Raw genomic sequence first — 15,352 nt, 5'->3', positions numbered from 1 at the left:
CATCGCTTGTTCCCTTATGCCTTCTTGTTATAACAACAATCTAATAGCATTTAACAAGCTAACAGAACCCACCTTTAGGTCTGCTTTGCACAGGTTGATGAGGTGGACACTGCAAATGCTCTCATAGAATACAGGGATTGTGCAACACTGAGTGGCAACCTGGGTTCATTCAGGAATTTTGTTATCTCATTCATGGAGCTGATATAACAGAGAAGATCAAAGTCCAGTCAAAATGGACTGTGAAGTCAGTAAAATAAATGCCATAGGGTAACTATATACCTCAGAAATCTGCTGACTTTTTTAGATCAGATTTGCAGAGAAACAGATATTATGAGTACACAAAACTCCTTTGGGATAAATTATGCATTATGTAAATTATGCATCAGTTCCAGTGTGCAATATACTGAAAAACTGACTCATTTGCCATGTGCATGTATTAAATGTCACACACGCACACGCACGCACGCACACACACAAATAAAAAAGTGTCCAAACTTTTCATGACAACCTGATTAATAGAAAAGCCAAATGAATAGGAGGCATGAACCTTCAACACAGTGTCAACAGCACGAACTGAAAACACAAAAAAACAAACTTTTAAGGGGAATGTTAGAATTAGAAAAAGTTTTTTATTTACTTCCTTTGCTAGATCTGAGCATAAATTGAGCATATGCAATTCTACAATTTTAAGTCCTGACATTATAGGACACTTAGAAAAAATATTATCTACAATGATCATATTAACCTTACACTTACTTCGAGCTGTTTTCTTCTCACAAGCTCTACAGAACCTCTCGGCCAAAATGGTGCCTGAGAGTTGAGAAGCATTTTATATTACTCAATACAAAAGTGAAACAATAATGTAAACCAGAGAAAGGAACACAGGGGTATACAGTACTGCTTTACATGAAAATGTTTTAATATTTTTTAACTGTTCAGACTCAATGAAATTCATAATAAATGTTAAAAAACTATAATTAGTCATTTAAATAGAATTTTTGAAACTCTAGCCAGAGGGCACAGAAAGGCATAATGACACTCCTGAACGAGGCATCCGTTCAATTGAATAATGCTAAGATGATACAGAAACAATCATATTATCATGGTTCTGGGTTATTTGATGAGTTTTCTTGTGTTTTCATATCTGTTATGCATTATTACGATTATTTTCATTTAACTGGTTAGTTCTGAGTTCATTCCTATTACATCTCTGAGTTCACTTATCATCAGTTTAGTTCCTTGTTTATTAGGTTCCCTTGAGTCTTTGTCCTCTGTGCCCCTCTCTCGGTGTCTCCGTTTATATGCGTGTGTGTGATGCTCATGTCTGGGTTTTTCCCATTTAGTTCCCGTGTTCCCCTCTTTGCATTTATTCCATGCCTCCCCTGTCTGTAATGTTTGCCCATGTTTCCCCAGCCTGTCTCTCCCTCACCCTTGTGCCCCTTCTTGCTCTCGTTCCCTCTCTCTCGGGTCCCCCCTCCTTCTCTCTCTCTCTGTTTTCATCTCCTCCTCTTGTTTACATGTTTCCCTTTGTGTCTCATGCTAGGTCTTCCCCATCTGTTATGTGTGTTCTCACCAGCCCGTCATATCTTCTGTATGTGTTCCATATTTATGTTTGCGTCTCGTCTCCCATTGTCAATTCCCTGTTCTCTTGTTAAGTCCAAGTGTATTAGTCTGCCTTTTTACTGTTTTATTTTGACAGTCTCATGGTCTATGTTCAGTGTGTTTAGTTTTGCTTCCACTGTGGCGTCTTGTTCATTCACCTGTGTTCCCCATGTTTTCCCCTGATCACCTCCTGTCTGTATATATTGTCTGAGTTTTCCTCTGACCTTTGCCGTATTGTGTCTGTTTTCCCCCCATGGCTCTTCCATGCTTCTTCCCGTGTTTCCAAGGTTTCCCCAGGTTTTTCTAGTATTCCAGTTCTTGTCTTATTTTCTTAGTTTCCCCAGTTCAGGCGATCCTGTGTTTAATTTTTGTTATTTATGTTTCTCCCTGTTTGGTATATCTGCCTTAATAAATAGCACACTTTCAGTTAAATTCCAGTTTCCATCTGTCTGTGGTCTGCTTTTGGGTCCTCACATAAACAATTCATGCAGTCTGCCTCTGCAGATTGTGACACATATTGTAGTTGGCCTTTGAAGTAATTAAATCATTGCACCACTCACTAATATATTTCAGTAATTAGTCCATTTCCAACGCTCATGTTATTTCTTGCAAAAGCATTACCAACTATTAAACTATTACAAGACTAATCAGATCTTTTATTTCTGTTCAGTTATACATTTTGCATTACTGTGTAGGCAGGTAGATTTTAACCCTGTCCAGCAAACTATCAGGATCCTGGAGGAAAGCTGGAAGGTTGTTCCTCTTAACGTAGACAGTGAAGGACAAAGCAGCAGCCGACAGAAGCAGAGGCCACTTATATGATCTCCTGGGTTTGAGCTCATCACATGGTCTGGTCTGCAGGGGTTGAGTCACTCTCTCCCACTGAGTGAGGATTGCCTGGCGGGCTCCAGCCCACTTTCCTGGCCCCCTGAGACGATACTGGTACGGCGTGCAGGGACCAAAGAGCACATTCATTCCCAGCCTGGGGTCAGTCAGCAGCATCCTTGGGATGTTGGGTTGAACTCCCACTAGCTCTGCTATTTCATCCATGTAACTAACAGAGTCCACCTGGATGGTGTGTCTCTGACTGGTGACATACCTGAAAATGACATTTAGGTTGAACATGTGCAGAACAAAAAGTGGCGTGTTACAGATCCTATATATTTAAGCAACCACAAAATCAAGTAAATATACTTTATTACCTTTGAGCCATGGCTGCCTGCTTCCACTGTATATCCTTCAGCATAACAACTACAGAAGGAAGCTTTATGCAGCCTGTTAAAGAACACAACAGTTTACTTTAGTAATAATGAAAACCTGTAAATGCCTAAGTTGAAAAAAAAAAGTATTTTAAATTAAACTCTGACCTTTAAAGACGCGTGTGGCCCACCTGGCCTGCAACTTGGATATAGCCATAATAGATCCCAATGGCTGCACTAGACCAATGATAGCCAGCGTGGGGTGTTCAAGCTCAGGAGGAAACACATATTTGTACAGAGATGCTTTGTTGTTAGACACAGAGACCACCTGTGAAGCCAGGAATGGAAAGGAAAACTGGTATCCTGTAGCAAACACCTGAAAGACAGCGGTCCATGTTAGTCAAAAGTCAAATTCACTGATCTCTATGAAGATGAAGAAAAGTATGTAATTCCAGACCTACCACCAGGTCAACATCTTCCACTACACTGCCATCATCAAACTCCACACTGGAACCTTGAAATCTGCAGATGTTGGGTTTCACCTGAACTGTTCCAGAGAGGATGCGGTTGGGAAGCTCATCATTTAATGTTGGATATTGGCTAAACAGCCTGAAATGGAAAGTTAAACGTTGCCCTACTGATATGATGAATAAAATGAATTTACTGGCTTTCCAGTCATGCAATCATGAAGCCAAGTTTTTGTCCAAAATATCTGATAGGAAGAAATGCAATAAAGTCATCAAAATAGTAATAAAGATTTGCCCAACACAAGATTCAAGGGAGTCTGCCTACTGCATTAGTGCAGTTGTAGATATTAACACAATACCTGTGCTTTGGCTTTAGATTGTACAGAGCATGATCAAATATTTTGTTTAGTCGTCTCTCTCCCAGACTACAGAAAAAAAACAAAGGGAACAGTTTTCCTTAGAAAGTCGAACACTCGGTTAAAATACAAGTCAATGGGAATCCTGTTATCCCCAAGTCTGTTCAGAATCCAGGCTCCCCTTCGAGTGCTCAGGTAAACCTAGGATGAAATTAATCATTGTCAGCCATTGCTCTGGTTCTTGGTATATTTTTTTAAAAATGTAATTCTCATCATATTGATAGAGTCTGAACTACTGATAGGTTAATAATTCATGTATAAGGTGTATGTTTTGGTGGTATGGGTTCAGGTCCAAAAATGACAGAACTGAATTTAACTGAATGAATTTTGGGGTAAATTATTATTATTTAAAAAAAAATGTTAAATGAGGAATCAGGAATCAGTTCATCTCAGTCCAACCTGCTTGGTGACTCTACTCAGTTCCACTCCTATTTCTGCTCCAGAGTTTCCAATTCCAATCACCACGACCTTTTTATTCCTCCACTCCTCAGGAGTCTTGTAGTCTCTGCTGTGGAAATACTTCCCCTGGAACGTTTCAATGCCTGAAGAAAATAAAACAACAAGACACAATCTCCCTTTCTGTTTCCACGACAGACATGGTTAAAGAATGTCAAACACTGTTATTAAATATTATTACTTCCTCTTTCTATTGCTACAGCCAAACTCTATAAGGCTACATAAAATCTACATGTAGTTTATTGCTAGCCCGCAGACATGTGTTACCTGGAAAGTCATGAAGAGGCATGTTGAGGTAGCAGTGGCGTCCAATACAGATCATTACAGCTTCAAAAACTGTGTTTCTCCTTCTTGCCATCCTTGTTCTCTGTTTCAACAACCCACTCGCCTGAATGAGAAAAATCTGATTTCTGCTTCACCTGCAAGACTTTGGCCTGGACAACAGAAAGACAGACGCAGGTTGTTGATAAGAGTGCGGGTATGCTCCATTTACATATATCAGCACTAAAAAAGTACAAAAAAAGCTTTTTTCTTTTGAAAACTTGGTGATACGTTAAGTTTTGCCAACAGAATACAGAAAAATAGCAAAACATCCTTACGTTAAAGAGTATGTGCTTGGTGAGCTGGAAGTGGTCCAAAGTAGTCCACGATGAGGGAGTTGTGCATGTAGTTTGAGAAGTGCGCAGGGATGGGAAAATCACTGAAACACATCATCTCCTTGGAAGAGTTGATTATGACAGAAAAGTAAATACTGGCCCTGTCTGGCTCTGGATTCTCCTGCAGAGAAAGCCATGAATAGAGAAAAACAAATCTCATCTGTCAGAGCAAAGCAAAGTCCGATCTGTATGTTGTCTAACCCACCTTAAACCTCCACAGACCACCAATGTCATTGCTGCTTTCAAAGCAGACAGGCTCCAGCCCCTCATCCAGACAGCACTTAATAGAGGCCAGACCTGAAGCCCCTCCTCCAACAATTGCTACACGATGTGTCATTCTTCAGCTCTGTGGAGAGTGAATCGGATCAGTCCAAAATATTTTTACTCTAAAATTGCATCCATGGAGCTGTATACAACAGGAAGTTCACCCCTATTTCTTTTCATAAATGATTTTTACCAGTGTTTGCTTGGAAGAGCTATCACTGCCAAACTTAACGCTTGTTTTGGCCATAGCTGTAGTCCACTCTGGCTTTGGATTTCACGTTCCCAGGTAATTTAATGTTGCAAGGCAACATGTCTCCACAAAATACTCTTGGGAGTCAACATTTAGTCAGGTGATAAGACCAACTCAAAAGAACTCAAAAGGCAGCTTTATTGCTGAACACCAGATATACAAAACTAACTAAACTGGGAATACACATGGAACTAAGCAGGTAGGCAAGCAGGCAGAACACATGGCCACCTCCTCTAACTGCTCCAGGGAAACGCCAAGGTGTCCCCAGGCCAACCAAGAGATATAATCTCTCCAGTGTGTCCTGGGTCTGCTTCCCAGTTGGACATGCCCGAAACACCTCACCCAGGAGGCGCCCAGGAGGCATCCTTGTCAGATGCTTAAACCACCTCAACAGGCTCCTTTTGATTTGGAGGAGCAGCGGCTCTACTCTGAGCCCCTTCCGGATGGATGCAAACAGTTCCAGTGCAAGCTGGAGGCTGTCACTTGACGAAGCCAAGCTCTTGCAATGGAGGCATAAGTATCCAATGGCCGGTACCAATGGGCCACACACCACATACTCCCAAAGCACCTCCAACAGGACATGCTCAAATGCCTTCTCCAAGTCCACAAAACACATGTAGAGTAGCCTGGTTGGGCAAACTCCCCAGAATCATCGAAGTATCATTGAGAGGTTAAAGAGCTGATCCAGTGTTCCACGACCAGGTCAAAAAAACATATTGTTGCTTCTGTATCCGAGGTTCGACCAATGGATGGACTCTCCTTTCCAGCATCCCGGCACAGACTTTCCCAGGGAGGCTGAGGAGTTTGATCCCCCTATAGTTCTTAAAGATGGAAACACCCACCTCAGTCTGCCAATGCAGGATTGATAATAATTAATTATTCTATTATTAATTATTACTATTAAATAGTTTTTATTTGATTTATAGTTCAACTTATTGTTCACATTTTTGTTCTTCATGTATATCCTTAGTATTTTGAATCTTAAGATCTTATTTCCCATTATTGTGCATATCTGAGTTTCTATACACAATAATGTGTTTTTTCCTTCTGTGTTTTCCTCATGTTGACTTTACATTTGTGTCTAAGTTTCCCTCTTTGGTTATTGTTACTTATTTCCTGGTTTAGTTTGCTAGTTGGTTTTTTTCTGTGCCTTGTTTATAGTTTTACTTCCTCTCCTTTGATTGCGTTGATTGTGTGGACTTGCCTATTGTTTCCCCATTAACCCTCATTGTGTGAGTATATATAGTCCTGTTGTTTCTTTGCTCACTGTAAGTGTCTGTTAACCTACTCTTCCGTTGCCTTGCCTTTGATTTCTAAAGTTTGTTTTATGTTTTTGACTGAAATATATATTTTTTTGACTTTTGCTTCTTGCATTTGAATCCTCAATACTCTGTGAAACACCTAGACTCAGAAACTTTCTATAAACATATATAAACTGCCACATGCCCCATATCCCACAACAAAACGAAGCAATCATAAACAGATGAGAACACCTAAATGTACAGTTCAGAACTAAAAATGAAGAAACAGCTAACCCTGATACAACAGCCCTTAATGCACTCAGCAGTTATGATAAAGAATCCAAATTTCTTACCTTGTTTGAAGAAATTAAGAGAGCTTTCATACTGCATTTAACTCAGCAGAGAGTAGGAATGAAAATGGTTGGTCTAAATATAAAAGGAGCCTATGAACCCTTGCTTCACAGGAGGGTCAGTTATTTGACTCCAGGACTGAAGGAAAAGCAAACAAATCCTCAGTATGTTATATTTTGCATGTCAGTGACACCGAAAAGCAAAAATTACCATTATACAAAACCTGGTGTTAAAAAGAAAAGCACAGTAAAATTTGAAAATATACCGAGTTTCATCTTAAAAGGATTTAAATGGTTTTCTAAAATGGTACTTTGCTTTTCAGTGATTCACTCAATACAAAACAATTCTGAAAAAGTTAGGTTTCTGAGTAGATTGTAAACAGAAAACAAAAAACAACAATCTGCAAATCCCCTAACCCACATTTTATTCACAGCAGAACACGACAAACATCAAATGCTTAAAAATGTTAGCGCATTTTGAATTTGATGGCACCACCACATCTCCGAAGTGCTGGGAGGTGGTAACAAAATACTGGAATAGTAAGTGTTACTGAAAAATATCTGGAGGAACAGTTTGCCAGTTATTTGGTTAACTGGCAGTAAGTCAGGAACGTAACTATAAAAAGTTTCTCAGAGGTAAAGATTGGCAGAGGGGCACAAATGTTCAGCAATTTTAGGATGATGTTCCCTGATGTAAAATTTTGTAGACGGGCATGTTTTTAGTGTTCTATAATGAATTACGGGTTTATATTTGCAACTCATTGCATTCATATTTTCATGTACATGCCTTCCAAACTTTTTTGTACATATTCTTGCATGACTTGGATAAGCACACCTTTCTGACGTTTCTCAGATGATTGGTGATGACTGAAGTTCTCACTTGCGTAGAGATTCACCCCCTCCCTCCCTGGATCACACTTTTCTCTCAGTTCCTATGTTGTCTCCTCCTTTGTTAGCTGTTTCTATTTAACACTTTTGTCTCTGCTACCAAAAATCTAATTACAAACATGAATAGCAGAAAATGTCACATTGTCAGGCACTGTAGCCAGAAGTTTCACACTTTGAACTGATTGTTCATACTGGACATTGCACTGGTTGTTACGCACACCAACATTGACGCCATCACAGCACCATCAAAATTTATAATGGTGCTTGAAGCATGTCAGAGTTGACCATATCCTGAACAATATGCGTCACTTCTCAGAAAAAAACACCTCTGCTGATACAGAGGTGCTGATATAGGAAGTAATGAATAAGGGAAGCAAAGTGACTGCACGCAGAGGCTGGAAAATTTTGGAAAATTTTTATCCGGAAAAATCTTGTCTTTTTCAGCTGCTGAAGCATCTGCATCTGCACAAGTTGGGACCTTCTGAGAACCTGGACTTACATATCACTGAAATGACCAAGCCACTCACACACTGGAGTCTCCAGCTTGATTGTTCCAGCTGTGAGTGCCAGAATATAAAAGTGAAGACGTGCACAATAAACACTGCACGTCAGCAACTGTAACACACACTTCATGTGTGTGCCACTGTTCAGAAGGACAAAGGTGAGCACAAAAAGGCCATAATTTTTGTCTTAGAACAACCACTTGGAAAAATCTAACATGACAGATTATATTACATTCTATACTAGCTACAAACACAGTACCTGTGCTTTGGGTTTAGATTGTGTTGAGTTATTAACAATCTACACTAGAAAGTTAACTGAAAGCTCAATTCAGCTTTAAAACTGAAGCTTCATCCATTATCATTGCAAACAATGATGGTAAATGGACTGATTCTTATATAGCGCTTTTCTAGCCTCCTGGAGTACTCAAAGTGCTCTAGACAACACGCCGCACTCACCCCACACACACCCATTCACACAAGCACTATTATCTACTTTGAGTGCTTTCTAACTATCGTTCATACGCATTCATACTCCGATGGAAGCATTGGAAAGCAAGTCGGGGTTAGTATCTTGCCCAAGGATATTTGGCATGCAAACTGGGGGAGCCAGGGATCAAACCTTCTCATCAGCAGCTGACCCGCTCTACCTCCTGAGCACCCCAATTATGTATGTATGGAGGAAGGGGTCCCATTTCACTGCAGGTAAGATGTACGTATAACATTGCAAGTGACAATTAAAAGCATAATCAATCAATCAATCACCATCAAAACAGAGGCGTGCTTGCACTGGTCTTTAGTATTAATACCAAGTCAAAGCAGAGAAAAGAGATCTTTATTTTTTCAGCAAACAATCTCAGATCTTTGTGGCTTAAAAGATTTATTTACTAATAAAAGACATGAAAATGGATTTGTTTCAAGTGCTGAACTTTTATTTATAGTTATGAGTCATGTTTTTCATACTTTAGAGTCACTGGGACATAGTAATGGATAAAACAACATTTTAAAAATGTAGTGAAAGATGTGGCAACACTGATTTTTTTTTATTTGAAAGAAACAATAGCAAACCATCTGTGCTGTGTATCAGCAATGTTGTAAAAACATTTGAATACTTCAATTAATATAATGAAAGAAAACAGAGCAGCATGTCAATGTAGAGTAACAGTGCTGATGTTAAAAAAAGGATAACAACAGTTTACCCCTCTACAACGGCATTCTGTGCTAGCATAATTTCTTTTTACCCATGTTTATGCTCTTATATTGCAAACAAATCTGGATTAAAGCGCTATTAATGTATTTTTTTTTTTTTGTTGGAAAACATTTGTTTTCTTTTTTAATCGGCTTAAATTATATTCTATGTCACAGCATCCTGTTAAGGGGTAAAACAAATAACCTGCAGAAATTGTGTAATTGAAAAAAGGAGATCTTTCCAGTTACACAATTCTGAAGGTATAAAGCAAGAAACCTGAAACAATACACATGAATGTAGCTGTAACTGTAGCTTTTAGTCATTTAAGATCAGCTGGTCTTTGATGTTAACATACAATTGCATCACTCACTTAGTAAGCTGATGAGTTATGAATTTTCCATCATTGTGTAGGCAGGTACATTTTAACCCTGTCCAGCAAAGCAGTGGGATCCTGGAGGAAAGCTGGAAGGTTGTTCTTGCTAATGTAGGCAGCCGAGCCCACAGCAGCAGCCGACAGAAGCAGAGGCCACTTATACGATCTCCTGGGTTTGGGCTCATCGCATTGCCTGGTCTGCATAGGTTGAGCCATTCTCTCCCACTGAGTGAGGATTGCCTGGCGGGCTCCAGCCCACTTTCCTGGCCCCCTGAGACGATACTGGTACGGCGTGCAGGGACCAAAGAGCACATTCATTCCCAGCCTGGGGTCAGTCAGCAGCATCCTTGGGATGTTGGGTTGAACTCCCACTAGCTCTGCTATTTCATCCATGTAGCTGATGTAGTCCACCTGGATGGTGTGTCTCTGACTGGTGACATACCTAAAAAAGTTTGAGTTGAACATATGAAGATGCAGATCTTAAACATAGGTTTCTATAAAGCTGAGTAAATCCACTTCATTACCTTTGAGCCATGGCCTCCTGCTTACACTGAATATCTTTTAGCATGGCAGCTGATGGAGGAAGCTTTATGCAGCCTGTTTGAAAGGGGACAAAGCTGTTTACTGTAGTAAAAATAACAACTCTATAAAAATTCTAAAATCCTGAGTGATGAGAAAAAGCTGTGTTAAAGAAAAAGTAATTTTTTACCTTTGAAGACACGTGTAGCCCATCTGGCCTGCATCTCAGAGATGGGCATAATGGCTCCCAGTGGCTGCACTAGACCAATGATAGCCAGAGTCGGGCGTTCGAGCTCAGGAGGAAACACATATTTGTACAGAGATGCTTTGTTGTTAGACACAGAGACCACCTGTGAAGCCAGGAATGGAAAGGAAAACTGGTATCCTGTAGCAAACACCTGAAAGACAGCGGTCCATGTTAGTCGAAAGTCAATTTCACTGATCTCTATGAAGGTGAAGAAAAGTATGTAATTCCAGACCTACCACCAAGTCAACATCTTCCACTACACTGCCATCATCAAACTCCACACTGGAACCTTGAAATCTGCAGATGTTGGGTTTCACCTGAACTGTTCCAGAGAGGATGCGGTTGGGAAGGTCATCATTCACTGTGGGATGTTGGCTGAACAGCCTGAAATAAAAAGTCAAAAATACAAAAAAAAAATTCAGAAAGGAGTTTTTTCATATTATTTTATTTATACAAAAAAATCTAATTGCAAACATGAATATCAGAAAATGTCAACGTTGTCAGGCACTGATTTTGACAAGGGGTTGTTGTTGTAGCCAGAAGTTTCATACTTTGAACTGGTTGTTTACACTGGACATTGCACTGTTGTTGCATAAAATAACACCAACATTGACGCCAGCACAGCCCCATCAAAATTAATAATGGTGCTTAAAATGTGTCAGAGTTGATCGTATCCTGAACAATATGCGTCACTGCTCAGGAAAAAAAAAAAAGAGGCAACAGTGATGATATATGCAGTAATCAATACAGGAAGCAAAGTGACTGCATGCAGAAAATTCTCATCTTTTCCAGCTGCTGAAGCATCTGCAGATGCATAAGCTGGGACTGGCCAAACCACTCATCCAGCTTGACTGTGCCAGCTTTGTGGGCCAGGTTACAAAACTCAAGGGGTGCATGATACACCTAAAAAAGCAAAATATTGCAAGCCAGTAACATAGCACGCTGCTTCTGGTGTGTGCCACTGTTCAGAAGGACAAAGGTGAGCACAAAAAGGCCATAATTTTTGTCTTAGAACAACCTACTTGGAAAAATCTAACGTGGCAGATTATATTACATTCTATACTAGCTACAAATACAGTACCTGTGTTTTGGCTTTAGATTGTAAAGACCATGATTGAATCTTTGGTTGAGCCGACTCTCTGCCATACTACAGAAAAAATCAAAGGGAAGGATTTTCCTCAGAATGTCCAGGATTCTATTAAAAGTCAGGTCAAGGGGCACCCCATTGTCTCCAACTCTGTTCAGAACCCAGGCTCCTCTTCGAGTGCTCAGGTAAAGCTTTGAAGAAAAGAAAGAGTAGTTAGCTCTCTTGTTGGTTCTGTCTGAATTGTCTCAATTTTTACTTTCTAAACTACTAATATTACTAATTACTAATATGTAAATAAAGCATTAAGAAGATGTACAAGTTAAATAATTATGCCCATTGTTTGGTTTTACATGCTTGCATTTATATTGGATTCAGCTTTAAAACTGTGAGAATCATGAAGTTTCACATGTTAAATACTAAATCAGTTCAGACACATTTTTTCTCTAATGATGCGACCAACTCATTCCAACCTGCTTGGTGACTCTACTCAGTTCCACTGCTATGTCTCCTCCAGAGTTCCCAATTCCAATCACCACGACCTTTTTATTCCTCCACTCCTCGGGAGTCTTGTAGTCTCTGCTGTGGAAATACTTCCCCGTGAAAGTGTCAATGCCTGAAGAAAATAAGACAGACTTATGGTGGGTAGACGCAATGTTTCAATACTTCTGCTCTGACCTATATTTGAAGATACGTGAAAGTATCAAGGGTTGATTTAAACAATAACACAATTCCCTCTTTATCTTGCTACAACTGCAGAGTCAGTAGTTTCCCCCCCCCCTTGAGGTAACTAAGATGTAATTGATTGTAGGCCAAGGGTTACCTGGAAAGTCATGAAGAGGCATATTGGGGTTGCAGTGATGTCCAATACAGATCATCACAGCTTCAAAAATGTGTTTCTCTTTCTTGCCATCCTTGTTCTCCGTTTCAACAACCCACTCGCCTGAATGAGAAAAATCTGATTTCTGCTTCACCTGCAAGACTTTGGTCTGGACAACAGAAAGACAGACGCAGGGGACAGAACAAAGTATTTTTTTTCTATGAAATTAATGTTGGAGTAATTAGGATTTAATTTAAATTATTTATTTTTTTAATTATGTGATACAATTTACCATTTCAGACATCATAAAGCATTCTTACATTAAAGCGTATGTGCTTGGTGAGCTGGAAATGGTCAGCATACAGCTGAAAGTAGTCCATGATGAGGGAGTTGTGCATGAAGTTTGGGAAGTGTGCCGGGATGGGAAAGTCACTGAAACACATCATCTCCTTTGAGGTGTTGATGATGACAGAGTGGTAGATGCTGGCCCTGTCTGGCTCTGGATTCTCCTAAAGTTAAAAAATAAATAAATAAATAAATAAATAAATAAATAAATAAATGAATGAATAAATAAATAAATAAATAAATAAATAAATAAATAATTGAGCTGAAGCACCATTACTCTTTCAATGCTCCTCAGAGGCCTGAGTACAGTTTTATTGCATTTGTAGTTTAGTTATATCTATGTTTTTACGCGTCTAATAAATATGAGCGCAAATATTGTACTTTGTTTTTCACACCATTTATTTTAGAGTTTACATTTCCCAATATAATCTGCTCTATTACTGATAATTATTGAAATGAAGAATATTTAATGCTAAAACTTTTGAACTAGGTATTAGGCTTCTTGAGAAAGATTACCACTTTTTCTCAAGTAAGAAATCTAAATACTTGTTTTGTCACTGAGCAAACAAGATACCTAATTCAAAACAGTGCTTCAACCCTTGTGCCCGCACCATTTTTAGCATAATATTTATTTCGGATCAAATTCTGATTCTCAGTGCGCACCATGTGCCCCCGAAATGAAGGAAATCCACTTCATATGTATGAAAAATGATAAAACATGACCAAAAAGTAAAGTGATTCACATAGCGTCAGCCAACCTTAAACCTCCACAGACCACCAATGTCATCGCTGCTTTCGAAGCACACAGGCTCCAGCCCCTCATCCAAACAGCACTTTATGCAAGCCAGACCCGAAGACCCTCCTCCGATCACTGCCACACGACGGGTCATACTGCAGCTCTGCGAAGGAGACAGTGCAAAATATGTTTACTGTTAACAAGAAGCTGCAGCCAATGAGCTGCGCAGAGCAGGAAGTTGTGCAGAAAACAAGAGTAATAACAACGTTACATTCATTTTTCCCGTTAAATCGCAGGCTCTCCAGTTATGTTTACATTACTGCCGAAAAACACTTCCTCTAATACTGAATATGTGCCACATTTAAAACTTGGCAAAAATCAAAGTGACTTAATAGGTTTATTAGCTGTTCGAAACGCCACACAACGCAGACAACTCAGTAAAGAGTGCAATCGTTGCCAAACTTTTCCAGACTGCACGGACAGTACAAACAGTCTCCGACAGCCGCAATCATCGGCTTTAAATCTGTTCCAGGAAGCGCTCATCAGCTGCGATCGCATATGCTCGTTTCCTACCTTTGATGCCTCGAAGAAAGAAACAATGTTTATCGTGCTGCAAGCAACTCAACTGTGGGCGGAGCGAGAGCTGCTCCCCTGAATTTATAAAGTAGCATGCTGACCCTTGATTCACTGTGGCGTCAGAATAAGACCGAGGGAAAAGCAAACAGACAACGCCTCTGCATGGCAGGACTGATGTGCACAACACACCTATAAAAATGGAAAAATAATAGTTCCCAAACGCAAGAGCACAAAAGGAGATATATTCTATTACAAAAGAGGAAGAAAACAAGATAAAATAACTACAAATAAATCACATTTCAAAGGACATTCAGATTTATTTTTTATTTTGTGTTCATGAATTTTTCCTTTTGTTGTGTTTTGCACTCAATTTCCAAAGCATGTAACATGAAAAACATCATGTTACATGCTGCATTTAACAGTCATCCGGGGATACTACATGCTGTGTTTGTCTTTAGAAGGCACGGATCCCGCTGCCAGCCAACCGGTGTGATCAGTGGTTTGTTCTGGTTATTTATTTACAGAAATCCAACCGTGTATAACGTCAGTGTGAATTTACAAGCTCACTCAAGATCTTTTTCTGCATAAAGAAGTAAGCCTCATTGTAAAACTGTCATATTAATATATGTTTACTTCTGTAAGTCTTTGTCTTCTTTGTGTTAAAAAAGAAAAAAAGGATACGAAATGTTCTGGACTCAAATGAAACGGTTACATTTTTAGGGTTTTCTGTGGGCTAAAGTCAAGGAGCGGCACCTTTCATAAAGCCCTATACCTAAGAGGTTATACGATAGAGATATATCTTTGTATCAGAGGAAAAGTGGGACTGACTACCCAGGGTCTTGAAATGAAAAGCTCGGTTTTGTTTTTGAGTTGTTAAAGTCCAACGTCCAATGTCAGACGTGACTGTTTCAAAATGACCTGGTTCAGCTTTCCACCAAGAAACACATGACCCTAAATTTCAGAAACAGCCGGACAAAGTGAAGCAGCATCAATTCCCTCTTCAAATTATGTGCCACAAGCTGAATTCTACAGTGGCAACTGAAAGTTTTTCCAAGCAGTCATTTATGTCGATACCAGTTTCAACTGAAAATTCAGCAACAAACGTCAAGCAGTATCAAGCTTTGTTATATGTTGGACCAGCTGAGAGGTAAGTAAAGGATTTTAAGGAAGCAGG

The 15,352-nt window shown here is 39.6% G+C and overlaps 1 protein-coding gene and 1 pseudogene across 2 annotated transcripts; both read right to left on the bottom strand.

Annotated features, from left to right (window-relative positions):
• Positions 1-2,253: 2,253 nt before the first annotated feature.
• LOC120738741 lies at positions 2,254-5,138 on the bottom strand (annotated as a pseudogene).
• A 4,061-nt stretch (positions 5,139-9,199) lies between these two features.
• On the bottom strand, positions 9,200-14,303 carry LOC120738739 (flavin-containing monooxygenase 5-like). 2 transcript variants are annotated; one of them, XM_040040165.1, is made up of 10 exons: positions 14,176-14,303; positions 13,625-13,765; positions 12,842-13,030; positions 12,525-12,690; positions 12,175-12,317; positions 11,699-11,895; positions 10,854-11,001; positions 10,561-10,768; positions 10,376-10,448; positions 9,200-10,293 (listed from the first exon to the last, which is right to left on the bottom strand). In XM_040040165.1, the coding sequence occupies exons 2-10, from the start codon at positions 13,754-13,756 to the stop codon at positions 9,879-9,881; spliced, it is 1,671 nt and encodes a 556-aa protein (XP_039896099.1). In that variant the 5' UTR covers positions 13,757-13,765; positions 14,176-14,303; the 3' UTR covers positions 9,200-9,878. The 2 variants fall into 2 exon arrangements, with proteins under 2 accessions (XP_039896099.1, XP_039896098.1); XM_040040164.1 differs by lacking the exon at positions 14,176-14,303 and adding an exon at positions 13,874-14,106.
• Between the last annotated feature and the right edge of the window lie 1,049 nt (positions 14,304-15,352).

This window comes from Simochromis diagramma, unplaced genomic scaffold, assembly GCF_900408965.1.
Source record: "Simochromis diagramma unplaced genomic scaffold, fSimDia1.1 OVJJ01000026.1, whole genome shotgun sequence".
NCBI lineage: Eukaryota > Metazoa > Chordata > Actinopteri > Cichliformes > Cichlidae > Simochromis > Simochromis diagramma.
The sequence above is the reverse complement of the archived record's forward strand: the minus strand, read 5'-3'. Positions and strand labels throughout refer to the sequence as shown.

What these genes read in the sequence shown, in the direction of transcription:
- LOC120738739 (XM_040040164.1), bottom strand. An exon ending in TGAGTAGAGTCACCAAGCAG is followed by an intron (nt 11,896 to 12,174) that starts GTTGGAATGAGT and finishes TTTTCTTCAAAG; the next exon opens with CTTTACCTGAGCACTCGAAG. An exon ending in AATCTAAAGCCAAAACACAG is followed by an intron (nt 11,002 to 11,698) that starts GTACTGTATTTG and finishes TTTTTATTTCAG; the next exon opens with GCTGTTCAGCCAACATCCCA.